General features: G+C 38.5%; 1 protein-coding gene across 4 annotated transcripts in view; it reads right to left on the reverse strand.

Annotated features, from left to right (window-relative positions):
* FBXL20 (F-box and leucine rich repeat protein 20) overlaps window positions 1-17,897 on the reverse strand; it is a 99,037-nt gene extending 81,140 nt beyond the window's left edge. For 3 of the 4 annotated variants that reach the window (XM_074319444.1, XM_019747615.2, XM_019747617.2), the window contains exon 1: window positions 16,693-17,485. In XM_074319444.1, coding sequence (XP_074175545.1) covers window positions 16,693-17,019 — 327 coding nt within the window. In that variant the 5' untranslated portion in view covers window positions 17,020-17,485. The other variant, XM_019747614.2, reaches the window with a different exon arrangement.
* Between the last annotated feature and the right edge of the window lie 537 nt (window positions 17,898-18,434).

An 18,434-nucleotide genomic window follows, 5' to 3' on the forward strand; every position in this document is an offset into this window, starting at 1 on the left:
TTTTTAATTGGGGAATGTTGGGGAACAGTATGTTTCTCCAGGGCCCATCGGTTCCAAGTCGTTGTCCTTCAATCTAGTTGTGGAGGGCGCAGCTCAGCTCCAAGTCCAGTCGCTGTTTTCAATCTTTAGTTGCAGGGGGCGCAGCCCACCATCCCATGTGGGAATTAAACTGCAACTTCATTGTTTAGAGCTCGCGCTCTAACCAACTGAGCCATCCGGCTGCCCCTCTGGAAGCTCAGTGGCAGTTGGTTGTCATCCATCTAGTTGTGGAGGGTACAGCTCACTGGCCCATGTGGGAATTGATCTAGCAACCCTGTTTCTCAGAGCTTGTACTCTAACCAACTAAGCCATCCAGCCGTCCCTGTCTTGCCATTTTGGCTGCCTCCCTATGTTTGTTTCTATGTATTAGGGAAGGCCGCTGTGCTTTCCAGTCTTAATAGAATGACCTTATATAGTAAGTGTCCTGTGGGGAACAGCGGTGCAGTCTCCTTGGCCACTAGAACCAGGTGCTCCAGGTCTGTCCCTTATGTGGGTTGTGTGTACCTTCCTGTTATAGTTGATCCTTGATTGCTGTTTGCACGTCAATGGGAGGGACTGATCCTTGGGCTGACTGGTTGTGAGGACAGGCTATAACTACAGTGGAGGAGCTGTGGTGCAAGGGCTGACCCTACAGAACAAGATTCGCTTTAGCAGGACTCAGGTGCCCGCCTAGTCTGCCCCTAGGGTGTATCAATCTTGGAGGTGGACAGGTGATGCTCCAGCTCAGTCTGAAGCTGGCCACTGGGCATGCCAGCCCCTGGGCCTCCTGGGAGGCAACCTACCATCGGCCAAGTTCAGCCACAGGTTGTGACCTGCTCAGGGCTACCTGGAGTGAGCTACAAAGCAATCTGCAGATGGCTGTTGCCTGCCCTGGGCTTAGAGGTGCCTTAAGAGGCTAAGCCACGAACCAAGGCTGGCTGTCATTAGTGCAGGGCTCAGGGCTGCTCAGCCAGAGGTACAGGACATACCAAAGCCAGATGTTGCTTGTTTGGGTTTTGTGAACCTTTGAGAGATTTTAGGAAAGTCCACAGCTTGAGCCAAGACAGGCTATTTGTACAGAAAAGCCACTGAAAGCAGCTTAGATGTGCCCAAAAGTTGGGTGGGGCAGGGTCTCAGGGAATCACCAGGGTGGGGTGGACAATCGATCAATCAGTATTAACCAGGTTGATGGAGACTCAGATACGGCAGCTGCCTGTATCTGCACACAGGGAGTGGGGAAGGGTCAACAAAGACAGTGGCTTCCATCAGCTCCTCCGTCTGGGAGAAAGCTGCCCTCCAGCCCTCACCCTGATGCCAGACAACTTAGTTCCTCTTCGTATGTCCCTGGAGCTTTCCGCACTGCTGCCCCAGTGCTGGAGTGCAGAGCAAATGAGTCTATCAGAGAGTAAGTGTGTGCATGTGCCCTTTAAGAGGAGCGCTTGGGATTGCAGCTGCCCTTCTCTCACTCAGCCACAGTCTCCACTGGCTTTCATAGCCAGAAGTTATGGGGACTTCTCTTCCTGGCACTAGAGCCCTGGGCTGGGAAGCCTGGTCTGGGGCTGGGACCCCTCCCTCATGGTGTGGGGACAAATCTCCATACCTGAGATACCCCTCCAAAATTTTTAATGATCACACACAGGTGCAGGAACAGCATGTTCCAATTCTCCACCCCTCCACCAGTTTGGAGGTGGCTTCCTCTGTATGTCCTTAGTTCAACTAGTCTTAAGGCGATTCTCAGTGACAGCTGTTCTGCAGTTTAGTTGTAATTTTGATGTGGTCATGAGAGGAGGGAAGCAGAGCACTTACCTACTCCAACATATTGACCAATCAATGCAGTCTCATTTTAAAATTTTGTATCTGTGAGCATTTTTTCCATATCAAACACATGCATTCAATAAACAAAATATCCTACTGTGTTCTAACAGAATATTTATAAAAACTGATGACATATTTGGAAACAAAGTAAAATGTAAAAACTTACTATCATATAAGCCACTAATATGCACGTATCATATATAATACAATAAAATCGGAAATGAACAAAATAGCCCCCTAAGATCAATATACCTGAAAATTTTTAACACAAACAGGAAATAGCAGAGCTGAGATTTGAACCCAGGCAATCTGCTTCTATAGTTGGGCTTCAAACACTAAACACTAAAGTCCTATTTTGTTATGCTCCAAGTCAGTGTTACCCAAAGTGTGGTACTCACTTAGGCATCACCCTTACATCTCCCTAGATGCAAATTCATGGGCCCAGGTGATTTACCAACTTTCCAGGTGATTATTATGGAACTTGAAGTTTGAAAACCACCTCTCTTAATAAACCAGTTCTTAATCCTGGAAAAAGCTTTGCTTTGGGCTCCTTATAATGCGAGATAACCAACATCTCCTTGTTTAGGCCACAAAAAAGGGTTTCTAATACTTGCAGCTCAGAGCTGTATCCAAATGTATCCAACTGGATACAAATGAATACACAAAAATCAACACACAGACTTTATAGCTTTCTAATGACAGTAAATCCTATCAGCTCTACTTTCAAAATATATCCAGAATCCAATTACTACTCACACCTCCACCGCAATCAACTTCATACAAGATACCACTATTACTTTTCTGGATTACTGCAAGAGCCTTGAATACCAGTTATAGCCTACTTCTCCACAAAGCAAGAGTGATTCTTTCAAAATATGAATTATATCATGTTCTTCTGCTCTAATATCCCTATGGCTTGGTCAGAATAAAATTCAGAGCTTAAAATGGCCAACAAGGCTACGTATGATATGCCCTGCTTGCCAATCTACCCCGCCCTTCCCCACTCTTACTCAGAAACTCTCTGACCTCCTCCCTACCAGTTACCCAACCTCAAAATGATCTGGCCGTAGTGACTTACTGGTTCACTGTTTCTAGAACACACCTTCATTTCTGCATTCCTTTGTCTGCAATGTTCTTTCCTTGCTCCATTTCTTTAAGTCTGCTTAAATGTTAATTATCAATAAGTTCTTCCTTAACCATTCTATGTAAAATATGAACCATGCGTAGCTCCCTTCCTTTTTTCCATCCTTCTTTTTGTCCGTAGCATCAGACATGTTATGTATTTAACTTTTTAAAATGTTTCTTTGTCAATCTCCCTTAACTAAATTTTAAACTCCATTAGGGCACGATTTCTGTGTTTTCACCACTTTTACACCCTTAGTATCTGTAACAATATCATGCACTTATAACGTGCTCAACAGATATCTGCTGACTGAATTAATGATTAAAAAATGTAACCAAAAAAAGTCCATTTGTAATAACATTATAAAGTATGTAGAAATAAAACTAACAGAAACTCTGTAAGATCTTAAAGGAAGAACTCTATAAAAATCTGCTGATAAAAGCTAAATAAGTATATATCATGTTCATGAACAGGAAGGAAAATATTATAAAGGTATCTATTCCCCCAAATTATTGTATAAAGCTAATTCAAATTGTGGTACTGGCAATAAAAAATAGATGGAAGAAACAACATGTCAAAAACAGACCTTGGGCTTCCATCAATTAGTTTTATGATAGAAATGGCATTTCAAAACCAGTGGGGAGAAGATGAACCAAATCATGTTAGGACAACTGGCTATCAGTAATGGGGGAAGTTTAGTTAGAACTGCATGTTATAAATTAGACTCCAGACAGATTAAAAACTTAGATGTACAAAAATTTAATGTAAAAACAACTATAAAAATATCATAATATGGAAGAATATTTACAATCTTGGGATTAGGAGACACTTTTTAAAATAAATACAAAAGGGAAACAAAGTTAAGAGACAAGCCCTCTCAATGGGTTAGTATCCAATATAAAGAATGCTTGGTTTGGGGGGTGGGGGCGGGTGCATTTGAGATCTTGCTCCTACATATGTGTCATGAGTTTGGCTCAAATGAAAAAGAATGCCTAAGGGGAATTAAAAAAAAAAAAAAAGACAACCCAATTCTTAAAATTTGACATGAGATAAAACAGGCAATTTATGGAAGAAATACAAGTGATCAATAAAACATAAAGACTAAAACAGAACGACACCCAACTTCAGTAGTAATGAGGAAATACAAAATAAAACACAATTTTCCATCTACCATTGAAAAAATTTTAAGTTGGGAAACATCACATGTTGGTGAAGATGTGGAGAAACAAGTTCATTCATATACTACTGGCCGAAACATAAATTAGGAAGGCAATCTGGCAGTATCTAATAAATCTAAAAAAATACATATTCCCAATGACCCAGAAATCACCCTTCTTGTTATTCACCAGATGGCATATACTGGAACATTTGCCAAGGAGAAAACCTAAAGGTCCATTTAATAGCTAGCTATACAAAGTAGAATATTCATATAATGGAATACTATGTAGCTGTTAAAATACATTTATCTAACATATCTCTAGGACATATTATAAAGTTTCAGAATGACAGGCACAGGATGATGCTAATTATGTTAACACACATATAAAAGTAGTGCTATATGAAAAGTATAGAACAAGACTTGCAACGATAGCCATCAAGTTTAAAACCGGTACTTACCTCTTTAGGTAGAGAGGGGTAGAGTGGAGAGGACCAAGATGAGGGGCAGTACAAAGAGGAATTTTTATTATACTTAAAATGTTTTAATTTTTGTAATAAAATTTCATGTATTACTTATGTAATTTAAACACATAATTTTTAGAAAGACAAAAAAGCGGGCTGGCCTGGTGGCTTAGGCGGTTAGAGCTCCATGCTCCTAACTCTGAAGGCTGCCGGTTCGATTCCCACATGGGCCAGTGGGCTCTCAACCACAAGGTTGCCAGTTCAACTCCTCAAGTCCCCCAAGGGATGGTGGGCTCCGCCCCCTGCAACTAAGATTGAACACGGCACCTTGAGCTGAGCTGCAGCTGAGCTCCCGGATGGCTCAGTTGGTTGGAGCGCGTCCTCTCAACCACAAGGTTGCCGGTTCGACTCCCACAAGGGATGGTGGTCTACGCCCCCTGCAACCAGAAATGGGAACTGGACCTGGAGCTAAGCTGTGTCCCCACAACTAAGACTGAAAGGACAACAACTTGACTTGGAAAAAAGGCCTGGAAGTACACACTGTTCCTCAATAAAGTCCTGTTCCCCTTCCCCAATAAAATAAAAAATAAAATTAAAAAAAAAGTCTATACTCTTAAAAAGAGAAAAAAAGCAAGATGCTAAACCATATGTCCAGTATTTTGTTCATAAAATACTCGTGTAAACATAATCATATACAACAATACTAATAAATACATAATTTATAAAAGAATATTTAATAAACATTTAACAATGGTTACCCCTGGAGAATGGGAGGATGGAGGAATTACTTTTCACTTGAAACTCACTTTAAGGTGAATAAAAAATTATACTTTAACTTTTCTCCAAGAACAAATGCTAAAGCAACAATTTAACTTAACCTCCACTTCCAGCCACAATTTAGACCATCAGCCTATTCTTATAACTGTCCTGTTTTTGTAAAACAGAAATGGGCAGAAGAAAGGCATATCACTGAAACTAAACTGAGGGACCTGAGGCTACGTTAGGATAGATGAAGAGGTTGATGCTGTTTCCTTTGGCTAAAATAATGGTTAGCACTTCACAGAGATTGCACACCATTTAATCAGCCAGGGTCCACCTTAGCCATAGTAAATAAAAGCTAAAAGTTTACTAAACTAGTTCTTGCTTGAGTTTTACTTAGACTTCAATCTGTTCATTTCCTTTTTTAAGAGCACCACTGGCATTAAGCATTATGTATCAACTACCTACAAATACTGTTTGGCTGTGTATAGACCTTCAACCTGAATGTGTATCCAGGCCTAATTCCACAGAAGAAAAACATTGTTTCCAATGAAGATAATGTGGAGCATATACAGAGGGTGCCAAATATATATATATACATACACACACACACACACACACACACACACACACACACATTTTAAGAAAGAAAAAAACTATATTAAAATTACGCTGATGGTCACCACTTTGAGCACCTCTTGTAATTGCAGAAGTCAAACTTGTATTCATCTTCTGTTCATCTTCTGTTATCGGTATATATTGAGTATTACAATTTTAACACAGCTTTTTGCTTTCTTAAAATGTGTGTACATATACCCGCTGTGTATTTTCCCCAGCCTGTTGCTGCACTGAATTCTGTGGTTTATCGTTCTTATGTTACGTCATCTCTGAAGTAATACAATACTGGGAATATTGACGAAACCCCATCCACCTGACAACATGTAAAGCATACAATAAAACTGGATACTGGTAGGTAGTAGTATCAAGACTAAAAAAGGTAATGTAATGAGTTAACTACACATTTCATTAGAATATATGTTTGATAGTGGTTAGTGGGGTCAGAAAGATCTCGGCCATAACTCCACAACACCTTGTATTTTATGGATGGGATCATTTTTAATGCAAATTTCATATTACTGAAATTTATCATGTAAATATTCTAGAAGATAATAATATTGTTTCTTGATATTCTTTCTGATATTAAAACCTATTTTGACTCTACTAAATCTTTTATCTAGGAATATCTATGTTTATTCACAAAATACTATATGCTAAATCTTTATTATTTTAACTCTACAGTAATATATTGCTACTTTTCATCTTCAGTAACACATTATGTGAAATTGAGTAAAATGTTGCCTAGACTTTATAAGTCACACCTAAAAACAAAACTTGCAAAATTAGGCTGAATATGTAGCCTTATAAATTTATATTCAAAGTTCTACAAACACTTACAAAACTGTTTTAATATCTTTTAGTCTTCCTGGAGAAGAATTATAGTAAAAAAGGTAATCATATCAGTTTTACTCCACATATGGATGGATATACTAACAGTTTTTGGGGTATCTGAAAGAAAATTACTATTTGATATGGTTCATACAAAGTATTTGTTCATGGTTGTGTAGGAGAGTTACTTAAGTTGGTTAGTAAGTATGGCTAAAAAGCCAAAGTGCAGATTCAATTCCCATACTTTACAGTCCTCACACAATCAACCTTGCTCAATTCTATGGCCACAAACTCCAGTGTTACTCAATCCTAACCAAACATCTTATAAAATGTCTGCTATAGATCAAAAGAATAATAATGGGTAAATTGTTCAAAACAACCTATTCTCAGTCAGCATACCCTAGAGGCAAGTATAACAGACTTCAAGTCAACTGGATTAAAGTTCCGGATTTTATACTTAGCTATTTAATGTTGGGGAAATAATAGCCTTTCAGAGCATCTACTTTCTTATCTATAAAATAGCAGAGAAATATCCAGTACCTACCACACAAGATTTAAGCTCAAATAATAAATGGGAACATGCTCTTTAATGTGTAAAACACTGTATTATTACTTGAGATAGTTCAAAATATCTATCCTACTACAAAGGGGGGCTGGTTAGGACATATATGAGGGTCAGCATTATGTAAGAGTCATTTGTAAATTCCTTACCAAGATTTATTCTTTGCCTTAAAAACAAATGGAATCTTAGGAGTATAACTACAAACTATATAATGAATTCCTGGAACTACTGGTGAAAGAGTTACTTTCCTGTTACTCTTTTTCTAACCTTGTTTAATTTCTACTGAAGTCTCTGAGGTTTGTCCAGCTTTAGAGAGGAGTTACTCTGATTATCTCTATAATTAGTAGATGTATCAGCAGAACCAAAGAAATTACTAATAAAAACCTGCCAATCTTTTCCTTTTTTCTTCCTTTGTAAACATGGAGAGAATGTCACCGAGGATAATTCATACTTGTATTTTAAAAAATAAATCCTTACACCCGACAGTACAGTGCTAATATTTTTTTGAAAGCAGGGTCAATGGATGTTTTCCTTACAAAGCATTCAATAAAATATAATGCATCTCTTATAAGCAGTATGAGGATCACAGAAAGTGAATGCTTTTCATGAAACTGGTTCTTATCACTCTCCCATTCATCTATCACTACATTTACCAGAACCCACTAAATATTTTTCTTGTGTATCTTTCTTCCTAACGATACTACGAACTTCCCAAGACAGAGACAATCTTTTGGAGCAGCTTTGCACCTCTAACACTTATCAGTATCTGACACATAGTTGGTGCTAAACAAATTTTGAACAGAACTGAACTCCTACCAATATCATGCTTTGGTTTGCTATTCTGAGATTTTCTGAACCCCGGACAAGGTCAGAAAAGCTTTGCTGAGCTCTGAGACATATACTTGTTCTGGGAGCCGTACAGTGTGGTGCGGTGGTTTCATTAGTGAAACTGAATGTGTATGATCATGTAAAACGTATAAATTGTGAAATATATTTTAGGTGCTGTAAATTGGATTCTGCACTTTGTTTCTAGGGCTAAAACATCTAGGATAGAATAGAAACCTGAGAGAAGTGCTTATTTTATTGTGTCGTGTAATTCGTGTAAATTATTTCGTCTAATTCGTGTAAATTATACATTTGTAAAAATTTATGTAAATTATTTCCCCACAGAACTCAGGTTGTGAATGTTACCTTAGTATCCCTTACCCCAGTGAGAACAGAAATTTACATCACTATCTCTTAAGGAAACTTCTAGAAAACTTGCAAAACCAGATCTACTCCCATTCAGTGAATGTCAGTGGTTTCCAGAGATCAGCATTGTGCAAAAACTTTACTAGTGATTTTGATAGCCATTCAGGTTATTACTTATCTCTACTATGGAATTCAGTTGCCATAAATGAAATTTAGTTTCTTGTTCCTCCTTAATAATGTACATTTAACTCAGTATTAAAAAGAGCTTGGGATTTAATCTTTTTTCTTTTAACTGAGGTATAATTGACATACATCATAAAGTTTAATCTTTAACATTAATCCAGTTTGTATTAAGATAGAGAAACACCGTATTTCCCCCAAAATAAGGCCTAGCCGGGCAATCGGCTCTAATGCGTCTTTTGGAGCAAAAGTTAATATAAGACCCGGTCTTGTTTTAACTTTTGCTCCAAAAGACGCATTAGAGCCGATTGCCCGGCTAGGCCTTATTTTCAGAGAAACACGGTAGATATTGGAAATCTTATGTTAGAGCTGTAAAGACAGGTAAACGGTTTTCCCCAGGGCTCAATGTGAGTTCATAGTAGTGCCAACATTAGGTCCCTTGAGATCTTGATTCTTACATGAAGGACAAACTTTTGTTTCTGAACCAGAGAGTGATGAGCTCAGATGAAATTTATGTAACTTAGGGCCTATAATCCACCTTTGGAAGCATGTAACCTAAATATAATAATTCTTTCTTAAAGAATGTGTTGCCCTCAGTAAAACCGCATTTTGTTGTTGTGTAGATTTAGATTTAGGAAGCTTCTTTTGTATAACTCCAGTCAGCTGTAACCAAGACTACAATATTAAGTCCCTCATCTTCCTGTAGTAATCATTCATGATAATATGTTAGAAAAAAATCCCAGTATTAAATGTTTTACTTTATCCAAGAATTCCAAAATATATCAGGTTTCTTTCCTACAAATTGGTTGGAAAAATATGTTATGATGTGATTTTTTTCAACATGAGCTTCTTTACATGAAGAACATGAAAACAATTTTCAAAGAGCTGTAAGGATGTGTGTGGAAAAGGGTATTAGCAATGCAGTGCTCTTTTTAAAAAATAAACGCATCTCTACTTGTCTGTGTTGTCACACCATAGCTTAATTTTCTATAAATTAGAAAAGGGAGAACAGCCACTTTCTGGGTAATGGCTGAGTGATTTATTGTTTTAAATGTCAACTTACAATTTGGTGCCAGATTCTCATCTTCGGAGACATTTATCCACATTTGCCTAACAATGAATACAATAATGACTGCAGTATAAACTCCACATTGAAATACTGCTAATTTATTACTGTTAATTATTACTAGTAAATTATTACTAGAATGATTAAAATTCATAGGTGTTCCTGTTTAATACACCCAGTATGTGAAACTAAATCAGATGAATAAAGAGATAATTACATTCTTTTCCTTTATTAACAGAAATTTTCCTTTAAATAGAAAATTCCTTTAAGGCATTTAAAATAATGATTTACAAAAAGTTTACTTAAAAACATTTCTACTCCACAAAGTAATATAATAATAGTCATTACTTATTGAGCGCTTACTGGGCAGTAGACTCCTCAAAGTAATATAATAATAAGCATCATTTATTGAGCCCTTATTGTATAGTAGACAATTTGCTAAATGCTACACAAACATTACAGAATTTACTCCTCACAATCCAGTGCAGTAGCTCTTATACCAATTTTAGATATTGAATATTTGAGGGGATCAAGTATATGGTGACAGACAGAGATCTGACTTTGGGTGGTGAATACACAATGCAATCAATATACAGATGATGTATTATAGAATTGTACACTTGAAACTTGTATCATCTTATAAACCAATGTCACCCCAATAAATTTAATAACACTTAAAAAAATTTGACTCAGAAAGATTAAATAACTTGTCCAAGATCACACAGATGGTAAATGGCAAAGCCATAGTTCAAACCGACCTCAAAGCTAATGCTCTTAAACAGGTTCTATATATGTGTATGTATACATATATATATATATATATATATATGTATGTACATACATATATATATATACATTCCATAAATCCTAAAAAATTGAATCACAGCACACCATAAACTTCAGGATATCACATAACCGTTACATCCATTCCTTACTCCCTTGGTAAAGGTATTCATCTGGACACATATACCACAATTTGTTCTTCTAGTGTTCATTTCTGTTTTTATCAGAATTCGGGGCAAAAACAAACAGGAATTCAAAGCAGAATATAGGTTAAGATTACAAACACTAACTGTTTTGTCTTTACGAACAGTTGTAAGCAGAGAAATGTAAGAACACTGGCACTAAATTGAGTATCTAACCTCTAGCCTACAGCAAATTAGGGGATTTATTTACAGAGAATCATGGAATTTCCATGCTAGAAAGAATGTTAGAGTTGAGACAATGGAGATCCAGAGAGGTAACTTACTCAAGGTCATATAGATACCAGTACACATATACATACGTGTGTATAAAAAATATATATACGGGAGTACTAACTTCATAATTCAGAACTGATTTTCCTTTGTAAAACCCTTAAGACATAGCCTTAACACTTTCATTCACTCCTTATTCAAATTAATTTCAAAATTAGAACATTAAAATATATAAATGATCTGGTTCAAAAAATAAAATCACCTATTACATTGTTTTGTATACCTGAAACTAATAAAAATAAAATACAAAAAAAAAAAAAGTTAAAAACTAAAAATAAAAAAAGTAAAATGACAAAAAAACGGATGACATATTCTAATAGAGAACTCTGGAAAATCTTGCAGCTAATATAGTTAACATTAAATTGTTAATTTGCAGGGAACTGCAAATCACTTCTTTTTCTTCTCCCCACCCACCTCCAAAAAGGTAAAAAAAGAAAACAAAGAACAAAACAAAACTGGCTCTTTGTTGGTAACTGAAATTAAGGATATATAACAGTGAGTTGGCAATGACCTTCCCTGGGCCTAAACTGTCAACCAAGAGTGACATATGCATAAGAACAGGTACTTACACTCAAAAACCTGCCCTAATCTATAAATTTTACTGTTTTCTTTTTGCCTGTGCCTTTTACCACATAAATTCCTTCACTCAGCAGACAGTAAAGCAAATTCTCAAAGCACTCGGCACAGTTATACCTATGGCATCTTATTATTGCAAATTGCAGGGAAAACTGAGAATGCTTTTCCATATTTTTTTTTTTAAAGGATTATGAAATTATATCTGCCTGCATCTTGCAACTGATCAGAAAATCACATTCACTAACAAATACTGTAATAGTTGGTATGTTTGACTATATAAAATTGGACAGGCATTCGATATATTGCCAACCTTCAATTTCCATGTTGTTAGATATGATTTGTCTTTGCACCAAAGTACGTAAGATCAACTTACTACTTACTACTTACTATCACTGTTCTGTTTCCCTTTTTCAGTTTTTACTAGAAATTCCTAGGATCAAGGAGAAAAATGACAGAAGACATTGACAATATTTGTTTCACAACTGACTAAATCCTGTCTACCATGATTTAATAGGTGACTTTAACCTCATAGCAATTTAAGAGACTAAGCAAAAATGGATTAATTACATTTCTACCTGATCACAACTGTCAGATATGAGGTTTATTAAAGACAACAGAATATTATAAAATCAAACTGGAGAAAATATCATTAGGGAATAAAGAGTTTACTTACCTATAACTCACATGCCTGCTAAATAGTTATTTGATATGTGCTGAAAATAACTACCTAGCAAAGTCCTTCTTTTAACAGAAACAGTCTTCAAAAGCTAATGCAAATTTGTTTTGGGTTTATTACATTTAAATACACATCTCTGTTTTTTAAAGTTATATAATTAAGTAAGATGAAGCACAAATACTATTGCATAGTTCAATACCACCACCTATTGTTAGTTGCTATTAAGTTAACATTTTTTATCAAATGGGTCCAAGTGCATTAGGACATAAAACTGTAAAACCACACTTGAAAGCATTCATTTTTCTAAGTCAATTTTTGGGTGGGGGTCTGATCTAAGAATTCACTGAGTATGGAAGATCAAGTAGGAAAACAGTGTAAAGACAACTAACTATACACAAGTAGCTAAATTTGGTCAGTTTAAGGGCATTCTTTCTTCTTCCTCCTTCCCTTGGATTTTCCTGGTGTAACGGAATATTTTATTTTGAACACCTAAAAATACTCTTCCAAAACCGCAATAGTAGTTAGATTACTTAAAATTTCAATTCAGTTTCCAACCTGTCACCAGTTGGGAAACAGTAATCTAAGGGCTAGGAATGGAATCCTTGGCCTGTAAAAAAAGTGCTTATTAATATGTAAGAAAAATGAGACCAAGATTTGAAAAGAGACAACTCTGGGTATAAAAATAGAAGGATTTTAAAAATTAAGATTAAAAAGCAGCACCAACACTAACAGCTTAAAACTGACAAATGACCTAAAACATAAGAAGACTTTAAAAGTGTGAATACTTCTAACAGAAATACTGATTTAATGAATGAAAATTTTCAATGTAGAAATAGATTACATCTAAGAATGTAGGACTTAAATATCAATACTTCTTGTAAAGCTAAAAATTTTTAACACTATAATGAAAAACATAACTTTTAATGCATAATGGTTTATCTTATGTAGACCGTAGAAAAATACAAGCATAAAAAAAGAAAAATACAAACATGTTGATTATAATGAATGACTACAAGTATATGATATAATAATATATCATGCTTCAAAAGGTAAAAAGGACCCTTGATTATGCAGCAAAGAAATATCAATAACACTATTCAAAAAGGACAGACTGGGCCTAAAAAGCCTAGACCTATAATTTAGATTTTCTATATTAGATTGCTTTCAAATCAATCTCTAAAGTGTTAAAAAATAAATAAATAATTCCTTAGTTTTACTAGTACTCTATCTCATTGCAAGGCCTTTCATATAGAGTGAAACAGATGACTCTCACCCACTAGTAAAAAATATGTAACATTTTTACATGCACCAGTTTGGAAAATATGGTTATTTATTATGCAGAGTATTCTTTAGATTTGAAGATAAAACCTTAAGCAGGGAAAGGTCATCACTGCAGTGTTACTAGTACTGTGTAACTCAGCCCACATAACAAAATACTGGAGTGGCTGCTTCAGAAGGAATGGCCAAAGAAATATGGTCCTCTGCTCTTATTCAAAAATTACAAATTCATAGGACTGGAACAAAGGGAACCTTCATAACATAATCTAACTCCCTTGTTTTGCAAAAGAGGGAAATGACCAAACCAGAGAAATGATCAAAGTTATAGCTAGTTGGTGGCAAAAATCAACTCATATCCAGTTCTCTTAACTCCCAATACACTATCTTCTTTCTGCCATACCACATTGTGATTCTTCTTATTTTGGACAAACTGAATTTATAATATGAAGCAGGCTGTAATATTATAGATTTATCAGAGCAGCAGTGAGGTATAATGAAAAATAACAAACAATACTTCAAAATACCCAAATTAAAGCTTATGATTTCCTGTGTGAACCTTAACATCCCCAGGGACTGAAAATAAGACCTAGCTCTAATGTGTCTTTTGGAGCAAACATTAATATAAGACCCGGTACTACATTAAATCATACCCAGTATTATATTATATCATATCGTATCGTATTATATAAGACCCAGTCTTACATTATAGTAAAGTAAGACCGGGTCTTAGATTAATTTTTGCTGCAAAAGATGCATTAGAGCTGATTGTCCGGCTAGGTCTTATTTTTGGGGAAACACCGTACTGATTAAACTGTAAAATGGTATCTGAATATCAGTTAATGTTATCACTATAAATTTTTAAACGTTACAGACTTTTTAATAAACCCAAATAAAACAATTTTTCTTCCAATAATACTATATTCTCATAATGGAGTTATTGAGAATATGACAAAGTAGAGAGGTTAAACTGAAAAAAATTTAAATTTGGTTTCAAGGTCTAGCCTTCCAGGTGTGCTTACAATCATAAAATTATCAGTTTTTTAAAAAGCAGTCTGAACATTTTAAGATTTTTTTTAATTGATGTAAATGTTTTAGATATTAAAAGCCTGCTTTATCTTATCTACGTCTTCCATCCACTAAAAGTAAATATTTAAAATGTTTTCAATGAATTAGGAGTAAGTTTATTACTTCATAAGAGATCAGTTTATTGTTTTACTACTTGTAAATTAGGTAAGTAAAGCGGTAAATGATTTTAAGAAATACTCAGATAAATGAAACTCATTAACACATATCATTTCCAGCCCTTCTCATTTTATTTTGGCGTGGAACACTTCACATCATAATAAGAATAGCTTTTGGTTTATAAACACTTTAACCATGAACACTGTACAAGGAGGGGTTTTTTTTCCTCTCTTATTCTTTTTTTTTTTAATCTCAGACACATTTAGAAAGCTTTAACTTCCAGTTATATATCAATCAAAGTAAATAGATATGCTTAATAAAGCAATAAATTTTCGTATTATTTTAGTACCACTACAGATAAACTACAAATTAAAATATAAAATAAATTATAAAAACCTGATATAACTATGCAATTTTAAAGCACATACTACAAAAGAATTCTTTTTGACAATTACACAACCTAAAAGTGAATAGCAAAGTGATAAAGGCTATTCCCCCACTCAAATCTTCAGTATTTCAGTGCTTTTAAGATTCCTGTTAACTGCTAAATGTCTGTTCAGCGATGTTAATGACAGTCCCAACTTTTGCAGCAGCACTGAATATGAGAACACCAAAATTAAGCTTATTGGATCTTTCTATATTAGGGCAACATAGAGTTCTATTAAGCACCAAATCTTATCTACTATACTTTCTTCCCATGATTAAGTTAAAATGAAAACTCTAAGGAAACAATTCCTTAATTATTTTCTCCACTCCTCACCTGCAACAGTAATATCGTAGCTCTGAATATAAACTTCCCTCATCCACTTCCTATCTTGATATTTGTGGATAATTTTTCCCATAAGCATAAAAAGAAATCAAGGAATAGACTAAACTGAAAACCTTTAGGTAACAATTTCACCCTCTGCACCTAGTTGGCAAGTTTCTTTAAAGTTTTGTCCCACCGTCTTACAATTTCATCCTTCAAATGGAAATGAGGAAAAACACCAAGTGAGATGTACACTGAGCTGTGAGTGATCCCAGGTCAGCCTGATTCTCTGCCAGAGAAGGCCAGGTAACATTTACTCTTCTTGTTGAAGAAGTTTCTTTCTCCCTCTTCATCCCCTTGATAAGCCTTCTTGTATATTACTATACCACTGCAATTCATCTGTAGTTACAATATTCACTTTCCAAAGAAATCACTTCCAAAGACGTTTTCAGACATTTCCTTAATTCCTCTTCCATTTTTCAACTCCATGACTATAAACCTTTCTCACCAGAGGAGGAAAAGTTCTTTGAGACAGACTTGAATGGATTTTCTAACTCTCAGACCTTCATCCCAATCTCAAAGACTGTACACTCTAAGAGTTCCCAGAAACAATGAGCTACAAAAGTACAGACTAAACGGGAAAGAAGAGGAAGTAGCAGAACAATACCCCAACCAAACACAGTACCGAGAACCCGTAGTCATCGCTCTCATCCCAGCCTACCACCCCCCTTCCCTAGTATAATCAAGGTCTCTCAAACTCTAACAAATGGTCCCCTGGCCCATAATTTCCCCTTCGCTTCACGAAAAAGGTGGCAGAGAGAAAAGCAGCAAGTTCCGGTCGATCGGAGCTGTGATGCTTTTTCTGCCGGGTGAAGGAAGGGAGGCAAGCCAAGGGTTGTGTAAAGAATGGAAAGCTGAGTGATACTGGGGGGAGGGGGGAATTAGGGCGCCAGAGCTAATCCCCTGCCAGAGCCCGCGGGTGGAAGAGGCAGGAGGCGACTAGACGGTAGGACTAGGAAGCTGTACTGGGCTTTCGGGTCCCGAGGAAGGGGAAACAAGTCTAGCAGCCCAAGCGGTCGGTGGGTGACGGCGCTAGGCAAGGGAGGTGGCTCCATGCAGAGCGAATGGCGGTGGGGGGGGGGCACGAGAGCGGGAATCGCCTTCCTCACGCTTCCCTAGCCCCCCCAAGCTCACACCTCAAACCTGCTCTTGGTCACTCCGTTCACGTCCCTCCTCATGGGGCCGGCGGGTGCGGCCGGGGCCGGGCGCTGCGGGCGAGCGGAGTGCAAAGACGAGAGGCCCCGGGCAGGCCCGGGAGTTACGGGACCTGGAGGAGGCAGGGAAGCGGCGGGCAGCGGCCGTCGGGGGGGAGGGGAGACCTCTCGATTCCGACTGGGCCTCCTCCACCTCCCGCGGCGCGGGCGGCAGCGACGATTGCTCGTCGCTGGCTCTTCTCTCTCCTCAGCCTCAACTTCAACCCAAAACAAAAACACTCCCCACCTGCCAGCAACGCCGCTCCTCATTGGGCAGAGCCGCCCGGGCCTCGGAACGGCGTGGGGAGGGGGGAGGAGGAGCGCACGGCGGCGGCGGCGCGGGACCACCCCTCCCCCCACTCCCGGGCTCAGCCGGCGACGGTCCGCCCGAGAGCAGCCGGAGAGTGGCCGCGGCGCGAGCCCGCTCTCGCCTCTCAGGCAGGCAAGCCCACCGCGAGCAGGAGAGGCAGGGAAGTGCCTATGTGTCTGTGTGTATTTGTGTATGGGAGGGGCTGTGGGGCGGGTGCGAGTGCGCGCGTGCTCGCGGACCTGGGAGAGAAGGAAAGCAGGACAACTACGCGCAGCACCGGAGCCCGGTTTTCCCCTCCGCGGGCATGTAGCACGCACCAACCTACCAAGCACTTGAGCATTCTGTCTATTCCTCCCAGCCCAAGTCTTGTCACTTCTTCCCCGGTAGCTTGTGCTCCCACACACGTCCTTACCAGCCACCCAACTCCCTTCCCCTATCACTCACTGTCGCCTTGAACCCAAAGTGCAGCAGCCGGTCCCTGCTCGGAGCCATTTTCCTCCTCTCTCTGGATGTCTCTAGATTGGGGCAGTGCTGCTGTTCCTGCCGCCGCCGCCGCCGCCGCCGCCGCCGCTGCTGCTGTTGCCGCTCCCGCCGCCGCCGCCGCCTCCCCCGCCCCCGTGGATTGCATTACCGGGTGTTGCAGGGAGGCTTGTGGGGCTGCTGCGGGGCTTGGGTCTCCCTGTGCATGGATCAGGAGGGCAGGGGGGTAACTGCGCTGCCCTCTGCTCCGAGGATATTCAGCGAGGCCGTACCTCGCTCCTTGGGGTCAGGGGGTGCAGTGTTAGAGCTGGGCGACTGTTCCTTTAGCTGGGGGAGGGGCGTGCTTTGGTGGAAGTGGGGGCGGGCGAAGTTGAAGGGCCTTTGGCTTCCCCCGCCCCTCCGCCGCCCGACCGCCGCTGGCGCCCAATGGGCGCTAGCGCCTGCCCTTCCTCCAATCAGAGTTCTGGTTGGTGAGAACCTGATCTTGACGCCACTTTGGCGGGAGAAATAAGCGTGTCTGGACGAGTAGGCGGGGGTGTTTGCTTAGAGGAAACGACGACATTCATCTGACTCCTTGGCTCTTATAGAAGCTAGCTTGCGTCATCATATTATTATACTTTAGCAACTCCAGCCCTCAAGGCCTCAAAGTTTATGATCGAATTTCTATGAATTAAGGAGCAAGTGTACCCGTAAAACGGCGACAAACTATAGAATCATGTTCCAAAGATAAATTAGAAACTGTACCATCAATTCAGCAGTCCTGGCAGGACACTGCTACTAATTGTATTCTAAAACAGATATTAGTTTGTCTTTCTACCTCTTAATTCGCAGTTTTAGTGACTGGCTTGTTTTGAATTTAACTGGAAGGCTTACTGGCTTATTACCCAACTCTTCA

Source organism: Rhinolophus sinicus, linkage group LG15 (genome assembly GCF_036562045.2).
Source record: "Rhinolophus sinicus isolate RSC01 linkage group LG15, ASM3656204v1, whole genome shotgun sequence".
In the NCBI taxonomy this organism is placed as follows: Eukaryota; Metazoa; Chordata; class Mammalia; order Chiroptera; family Rhinolophidae; genus Rhinolophus; species Rhinolophus sinicus.